Raw genomic sequence first — 8,708 nt, 5'->3', positions numbered from 1 at the left:
CCAAATCTTCATTTGATGCCTCTTCTTAGGTTTAATTTCAATTAGAGGATTGGCGAGGATTTCTAGGCAATCTTGGGCTCCTCAGTTGATTTTTAGATGATTCCAACCAAAGGATCGGCGAGGATGTCCAGCCAATCTTGGGCTCCTCAGTTAATTTTCTAATAATTTTGATTAGAGGATCGGCAAGGATTTCCAGTCGATCTTGGGATCCTCGATTGATTTTCTGTACTTCATCTCTAGATTTGCTTCGAATTTTGAGTGAACTCAGCTTAAGGAGGTCCCAAATGGGTCCAAAGTGTCTCCACAAGAATAGTCGGTTTGTTACCGAATAGTTGTTGCTCTCGGAGGTCTTAGGTCGAGACCTAGGCAATTCTAGAGTGTCCCTTAGGTCGCGGCCTAGGCATTTCTGGGGTGTTTGTTATTTTGTCCGAGTCAAATATGTTTGTCATAATTATCCGATCTGAAAGATAGAAACACAATGAGAAGATTTTAATTAGAAATAAACTCAAAATACAATGAACCTTATTGGTAATGGATACGAAGGTTGTCAGAATTTCAAGTTTGTAGGATTGGAGCACTATCAAGATGCTCCACTGTTGCCCAGATAGACAACCCAAGAGGAGGGGTGAATTGGGTTTTAAAATAATTTTGCAATTAAAACGTTTGAGGATGACTAATTAATACTTTTGCAAGATGATTAATTAGTTGCTATGTGCTGTGAGTGAAATGAGAGTGAGAGAGAGAGACACAAGCAATCACAAACACAATGTTTATAGTGGTTCGGAGCTAACCCTTGCTCCTACGTCCACTCCCTAAGTCTCACTTGGGAATTCACTATAACCCCTTGGATTATAGCCGGTTGTTTTACAAGCTCACAACCCAACTTGTTGTTTTACGAGCTCACAACGAACTCGGTCGGTTTTCCTAGGCTCACCGACTAGAACCACCCCGATTGTTTTTCCGGGATCACAATCGAACCCTTACACGTTGGTTTTACCCTCGGCTCACCAACCAACCTCTACACTCTTGATTCAATCCCCTGATTGAATCAAGCAAAGACAAGATGGAAAGAACAAGGACAAACAGAAAAACAGAGTTTCTAAAAAACAGATATACAGCAATATAAACTAGAGAGAAGTTAAGAGTCCTCAAACACGTTTGAGTTGGAGTAGAGTAGGGCTTCTTGAACTGTGAGTCTCCTCTTGAATGTCTGGTCGACTTGAAGGCAGGAGGAGACTTCTTTAAATGCTGGGAAGAGGTAGCTGGATGGAGTTAATGGCGCTCTTCCTTCTTTTCTGTTGAAAACCAGTTGGCAGAGATAGGATGCTTGATTTCTTTGAGTGGAATAGTGCTTCTCTGCCTTGCTACAGTCCTCTGTGGCTATTTAAGCCATCCCCCACGGAAACTAGCCGTTAGACACCTTTTTCTGCCCGTTCTGCACACTCTGCACATCCTGACAATATGTCCGTTGGGGTCGGAGTCGACTCGTGCGATCTGGAGTCGACTCGGCTATAGCGGGAGTTGACTCATGCTTTTCTGGAGTCGGCTCGGCAACTGTTCCGGATTTGAATTAAAGTGACCTCCGCGACTGGGAGTCGACTCGACTTAACTCGGAGTCGACTCGCCAACTTCTGGAGCTGACTTGCCATTTTCGGAGTCGGCTCATCCCATGAAGTCCATGGAGCTAATTTTTCAACTTGGCCCACTCGAGTCGACTCGACAATCCTGGGAGTCGACTCGGCGCTCAGAGCCCGAACTCCCGATCTTCTGTCTTTTGGCTCGTCCAGTCTTGGAGTCGACTCGAACTGTTCCGGAGTCGACTCGGCTCTCAGTTTCCGAAACACAGCCTTCTGCCTTTTTGATGTAGCGCTGCCTTGGAGTCGACTCGAGCTGTCTGGGAGTCGACTCGGCTCTCAGAGACAATAATTCGGTCTTCTGTCTTTTTGGGGTCGCGCTGTCTCGGAGTCGACTCGCGCATTGCGGGAGTCGACTCGGATCTCAGAGTCCGAAAACTGCTCTCTGACTTTTGCCTTGTGTACCACTGAGAGTCGACTCTCGCTTTCTTTGGAGTCGACCTGCCAACCATCGGAGTCGACTCGCGTTCCACAGGAGTCGACTCGAATCTCAGGGTCGAAAATCGCTCTCTGACTTTTCTGTCTGTAACTCCTTGGAGTCGACTCATACTACTCCGGAGTCGACTCGGTAATCATCGGAGTCGACTCGCGCACTTCAGGAGTCGACTTGCTGACAGATTTTGAGTTGAGTCTTTCTGTTCGTCTATCAGTTCTCAGTCGGAGTCGACTCGTAATGATCCGGAGTCGACTCGAGCCCGTGCCAGTGATTCTGATACGCTTGGAGTCGACTCGTAATATCCCGGAGTCGACTCGAGTCTCAGACTTTGGTTCAAACTGACTTCTTAGCTTATCCAAAATATCTTGAACCAAGTCTAGAAATACTTAGACAAGATTTTCACTGAAACACTCAATTGAATTCATTAGTAAACAAAAGATATACTCAATTGTTTGAGCTCATCAAAATCAAATAGGGTTTTAATCAATCACTCCACATCCACCCTATACATTCCTGGTTGTATTGCTTTGGCTACTCAGTATGGACCTTCCCAATTTTTGTTCAACTTCTCGAGTTTCCCTAGTTGTGATACTTTGGTCTTTCTCAAGACGAGGTCACTAGGTTGGAAGAGCTTTCCCTTGACACTTGAATTGTAGTACCGAGCCGCTTTTTATTGATAATCACCATGCAGATTTAAGCTCATTCTCTGGTTTTTTCTAGTAGATCAAGGTTAGTTCGTAGCTGATCTGAGATTATTTGATTGTCGAAGCTTTCTACCCGACGCGGTGGAAGCCCAATTTCCTGATTTTCTGGACATCCTCAGATTAGCTCCGAACTAACCTTGATCTACTAGAAGAAAATAGAGAACGAGCTAAAATCCGTATGGTGATATATCAACAGAAAGCGGCTCAGTACTATAATTCAAGGGTCAAGAGTAAGCTCTTCCGACCTGGTGACCTCATCTTGAGAAAGACTGAAGCATCACAACGAGAAAAACTCAGAAAGCTGACCTAAATTAGGAAGGCCCATACCAAATAGCCGAAGCAATACGACCAAAAACGTATAGGCTAGAGCATCTCAACAACGCTCTGATCCCACGGACTTGAAATTTTGACAACCATCGTATCTATTACCAATAGGGTTCGTTGTATTTTGAACTTATTTCTAATAAAACTCTTCTCATCGTGTTTTTGTCTTTCAGATCAGACAATTATGACAAGCATATTCGACTCAGACAAAATAAGAAACACCCTAGAAATGCCTAGGCCCCGACCTAAGGGACACTCTAGAATTGCCTAGGTCCCGACCTAAGACCTCCAAGGTCAACAACTATTTGGTAACAAAATCGACTATTCTCATGGAGACACCTTGGACCCGTCCAGGGCCTCCTTAAGCTCGGAATTTGAAGCAAATCTAGAGACGAACTTCAAAAAATCAACCGAGGAGCCCAATATTGGCTGGAAATCCTCGTCGATCCTCTGATCGATTTTATCAAAAAATTAACCGAGGAGCTCAAGATTGGTTGGATATCCTTGCTAATCCTTTGTCAGAATCATCAGAAAATCAACCAAGGAGCCCAAGATTGGTTGGATATCCTTGCTGATCCTCTAGTTGAAATTAAACCTAAGAAGAGGCGTCAAAGGAAGTTTTGGTGCAATGAGTCGAACTCAAATACAAAAAAAAATGATGCAAGCAAGAACTGAAGATAGGTACTTTGAAAAATTCATACTTTCAAGTTTGTACAATGACATCAGAAAAAAGCCGAGCAAAAAGCCAAAGACATCAAGCTCGGTCTATTTGAGCAAAAAGCAAAAGGAAAAAAGAAAAAACTCTATTCTTCGTCGTCACCGCCTTCGCCGTCTTCGTCATCGTCGTCGCCCTTATCGAGGTCGGGTTGAAGGCTGGAGAAGTCCACCCCCAGAAAGAGTCGCTGGGCCTAAGTTTGACATTCCTCAAAGCCCTTCGCGAACGCATCGATCATATTCTCGGCATTGTCGCATTGAAGAGGTTGACATAATCTCCGAAGGACTCTTTTTTCCTCTATTTGATGTCGAGCAATGCATCGGAACCATGACACCATCTTCGACTGGAGATGAAGTGTGCTGCGAAGAGACGTTCGAGCTGCTCGAAGGAGTAGACGAATTCGGGCCGAAGCCTTGAGAACCAAAATCAAGCTACTTTGCAAAGAGTTGCAGGAAAGGCCTTACAAAGCACGACGTCGGTAGCTCTATGCAGCATCATGAGAACTTTGAAGCTCTTCAGAGGATCCGATGTGCCGTCAGACGACTCTACTTGGGGCATTTTGAACTAAAGTGGGATGAGTTCCTTCATGATCTCTCGAAAGAAGGGAGATTCTAAGGAAAAATTGAGTTCATTGTTTTTCTTTGGAGCCTGTCCCCTAAGGGCCTAAATCTGTTGGCTCATCTACTCTATTTTTCTATTGAGGTCAGCATCCCACTGAGGTGAGGGCTTTGCATGGCGAGGAGGTAAGAGGTTCGGAGTAGAGTCCTTGTCAGAATGGAGGCTTAGAGTGATAAATGGGCTGAACAAATTCTAGCCAGACTAGTTCCGTCCGTACTACTGCTTGCTGCAAGCCTTGACCGCCGTGGTCAAAGCCAACACCTATTGAATGAGCAGGTTGAACTGTTTATTATCCATAGGCTCAGTGGGTTGTCCTGGCAGAACTTGTTCTGGGCTTTGCAATGACCCTCGTGAGGTTGGAATGCGGTGTTGCGAGGCATGAGATGCACCGCAAGCTCCTCGCAACCTCATATTGGCGATTTCTCCCTTCGCTTGATACCGGTGTAGCTGGGGCCCTTTCTCTAGCACCAAATTGTTGCCACAGAATTCCAGACCGAGCAGCTCGGCTGATCTTGTGGTCGGCGGAAATCGAGTTGCACGAGGCGTCCGAGGTGCATGGGAGTGGATCTCCTCTAGAGATGGCCTGTAAGAAGTCCGCTTGTCATAAACAGGGACCTTCCAATGCCTACGTTAAGTAGAGAGACAATAATATGGAAGGAAAAAGTTTTAGCAGAGCAGAGTTCTTTTTTAATGAACATAACATAATATCACATACCTGAGGACCCTCGAACTGCCTCTTTATATAGTGTAGTCTATTTTATCGTTACATGAGTTGATGCGACGTGCGTTATATGGACTGCCACAACTGTCGATTGTTAGAACAACAGTCTTTATCAACATGTGCCGGTTGACTCCTCGGTTGATTGGTTACTCAGCTTTCGCCGAAGTCACTCACCTTGGTTTATACCGAGGTCAAGGAGGTCGATCCGGTCCAAAGTCGAGGCATCCAATATTTCTCTTATTAAGTCCCAACACTTATGCACTAGATAGATCTTAAGTATTTGTATGGTTATAAAATAGTATCCAGATAGATTCGGTCTATAGCATATAGCCCATAGCCAATATGGATTCGAAATTACTGTAGCATGAGTTCACAGGTTTGAATGAAGGTTTTTTTAGCTCGAACCCTGACTGGCTAGATGGTGGACCGGCGGTGGACCGAATGATCATGATCAAACGGGAAAGGTGCTCCATCGAAAAATTCGAGAAGAAGAAAAAAAAATACAGGAGAAAAAGGAGCCAGAGATCTAGGGCAGCGCAGTTCTCGAGCAGCGGACGTCCGACCCAAGGTACGGCAAAGATCAAATCCCTCCTCTTCCTTTAATCCATCTCTCAAGTCCAGAAACCCTAGATTCTGTAATCCCCTTCCCCGATGCCTTGTCTCCGTTCCCTATTTCTCTCTTTGCACGCTCCGTAGACTTGTATCACTAGAAACCTACGGTAGGCGATGCGATCTGCCTTCAGTTCTTGTGATCCATCCATCCAATGAAAGCTACGCTCTCTCTGCAGCTTACTTGTATAAATATGTCACAAAATTGAACTGTTTAATTCCCTTATCAGACAATTCAGTTTGTTATCTGGAAGACAAGAATGTGAAAGCTGTTTTTTTTTTTTTTTTTGCCAGGTCAGCAACCTGTTCTGTTGCTTCTACGTTGCCTTGGTTTTAAAAATTTTCAGGTAAAGAGATTCTTTGAGCCATGGAAACATAGAATATAGAGCATGAATACTAATGTTTTATGCTGGGGTTGGATGTCATGTTTTTGTGACTGCTGATCACAATTTTGAATTCTGAAATTCTAGGATTCTGAGCCTGCCTTGGAGCTTTGTTTATTAATCTGGAGTGTGGTTATCGATTTGAATCGTTGGATGTTAACCTTCGGTCTGGTTCTGTTCATGTTGAAGATTTGAACCTTGGAGATTTTTTATTTCCTTATCGATAACATCTTTGAGAATTGTGGGGTGCTACATTAATTGAGGTAAACTGGGAGCTGTAACCCAGACTGACTAATTGGCAAGATATCAAGTGATCCAAGTTCGAATTATATTGGTTAGTGGGATGGAGCAGAAGTCAGCAACTTCATAAGTATTATTTTGTTGTAATGGTTGGGAAGGGTGCAAAGATTTCATTTCTCCTTCTGTAAGGTGTAGATTGTGGCTTTGAAAAGACTGAAGATCTGTGGAGCCCTTGTGCGCAATTATTTTATTGATAGAAAGAGATGGGGAAGCCACTCTTGTACGAGATTTGGCAAAAACCTGCAAGTAGCTGTATCATAGGAATATGCAGTGCGATTTGGTTCTATATTCAGAAGAAAAACATCGGCTATGCCAATGTTGGCTTGAGTTATGAAACAGCAATTGAAGGGCATTACTGGAGAATAATTACGTCTGCATTCTCCCATGTCAGTGTGGTTCATCTGGTTTTTAACATGAGTGCTCTTTGGAGCCTTGGCGTGGTTGAGCAGTTGGGCTACATGGGTCTTGGTGTCGAGTTTTATCTCCATTATACTCTAGTTCTGGTAGTTTTATCAGGATTGCTGGTCCTGGGGGTGTATCATATTCTGATTCAGAAGTTTAAGCTGGAGTATTTCAGGAGAGTGACAGCGGTTGGTTACTCATGTGTTGTGTTCGGGTGGATGACAATCCTTGCCGCGAAACAACCATCTTCAAAGCTGAATCTATTTGGGTTTCTTTCTCTGCCAATCAGCTTTGCACCATTTGAATCATTAATTTTCACGTCCATAATTATTCCACAAGCAAGTTTTATTGGCCACTTGTCTGGAATTGTTGTCGGTTATTCCATAGCTTGGGGTCTGATCCATGGAATGAGTAATTACTGGGCCATTTCGATGCTTGGATGGATTATTCTTGTGTTTTTCTTGAGCCTTAAGCGTAGTGGAGCTTCTGACTTGAATTTTATTGAGATTGAGCTGGTTACAGATTCTTCACTACCTACTGTTGGCTTTCTTGGTTTTGGAAATGGTAGAACTCTGCAGATGGATATTCTTCCTGGCAGAGTTGCTTAACTTGTGTAGCCTACAGATGACACCATGTGGTTGCTCCGTAGGTGATTGGTCTGTCATACAACATTGTCTGCTCATGCATATGCTAGAATTGGTAATCACCCCATATAATTCTTTTCTGGATCCGAAATTATTACACAAGCTCGTTCTCTGTCGAAGTTCCACGAGGGCCTTAAGATTGTAAGCACCATGCTTGGTCAGAACATGGGCTCTAAAAGACAGGCATTCTGCATCTTTCAGTTGGTTTGTGTTCCAGGTGAAAAATTATTTTGGAGCCTAGGGTTACTCTGAAGTGTAGAGTATAGTTTATCGAGTCACATTTTTAATTGAACTAAAATATCTTGTTCTTGGTGTTGCACTCATCATGAAACATGCCTTTTTTATAGATTTATAATTTACATATAGGTCATATACTTGCATGCTGGAAGTTGTTTTATATTTACCCCCTCCATCCGATAGACAACTTCTTCAGGTAGAATGCATGCATGTTGTTAAACTCCAGTAACCATGCCTATGCAATATTCTTGTGTAAAAGTTTGAGGAAAATTAGTTAAAGAGAGTTTCTTCAGCAGCCATCATCAATAAAAATTTCCATTCTATACTTTGTTGACATGATTATTCAGTACTTTTATCTGTTTCCAAATACCATGATTTGATCATGTATGGGATGGTCAAAGCGACATCATAGAGTTTCTTTTGCTGCATCCAACATTCAAATGATATTTCTTGTGCATGCACATTATCATCTTTTAGCTGATACTTAAAGAGTTTCAGAAGAACTAACATAAGCTTTAGCTAATTATGGTGTAACTATTCCCCCTTAACTGCTGAGTCTATTAGCCTTAATTATTGTATCTTGAGTTCCTGGAGCATCTTGACACTGCTTTTTTCATTTCCTAAAAGAGGGCAATGTGAGGCGTAAGAGTTTCCAGGTCAGCTCATTAGATTGTGTCAATCACTTTATTGCAGGCTAGATTCAAAATTTGATGTAGATAGTACACTTAACCAACACATACTTTAGAATCTGCACAAATATTATGCATACTCCATAGTTGGAATCTGGAATCATGCGGTCTATTGCCAAAAGCGAATCATGCAGGTGGGATTGAAAATTTGATGTGGAAATAGCACTGAGATGACACCTAGTTAAGAGTTGCTAAAAATCTCACTTAGTGTTTGCCACTTGGTGATATATATCATTACATTAACTGCTGAGTCTTGGAGCCTTAATTGTTGTATGTAAAGTTACTGGAGCAC

The 8,708-nt window shown here is 42.9% G+C and overlaps 1 protein-coding gene across 2 annotated transcripts; it reads left to right on the top strand.

Moving 5' to 3' along the window:
* The first annotated feature begins 5,439 nt into the window (after positions 1–5,439).
* LOC113460908 (RHOMBOID-like protein 13) lies at positions 5,440–8,063 on the top strand. Of its 2 annotated transcripts, none has more exons than XM_008792371.3 (3): positions 5,440–5,720; positions 6,056–6,108; positions 6,232–8,063. In XM_008792371.3, exon 3 carries the CDS (start codon positions 6,648–6,650, stop codon positions 7,452–7,454), a length of 807 nt encoding a protein of 268 aa, XP_008790593.2. In that variant the 5' UTR covers positions 5,440–5,720; positions 6,056–6,108; positions 6,232–6,647; the 3' UTR covers positions 7,455–8,063. The 2 variants fall into 2 exon arrangements, with proteins under 2 accessions (XP_008790593.2, XP_026660690.2); XM_026804889.2 differs by lacking the exon at positions 5,440–5,720 and adding an exon at positions 5,751–5,947.
* Positions 8,064–8,708: the final 645 nt, after the last annotated feature.

Source organism: Phoenix dactylifera, chromosome 7 (genome assembly GCF_009389715.1).
Source record: "Phoenix dactylifera cultivar Barhee BC4 chromosome 7, palm_55x_up_171113_PBpolish2nd_filt_p, whole genome shotgun sequence".
Classification (NCBI taxonomy): Eukaryota; Viridiplantae; Streptophyta; class Magnoliopsida; order Arecales; family Arecaceae; genus Phoenix; species Phoenix dactylifera.
This window is presented reverse-complemented; position numbering and strand designations above follow the sequence as displayed.

Excerpts from the sequence above, each read along its gene's own strand:
- LOC113460908 (XM_008792371.3), top strand. The coding sequence starts at position 6,648 with ATGGGGAAGCCACTCTTGTACGAGATTTGGCAAAAACCTGCAAGTAGC.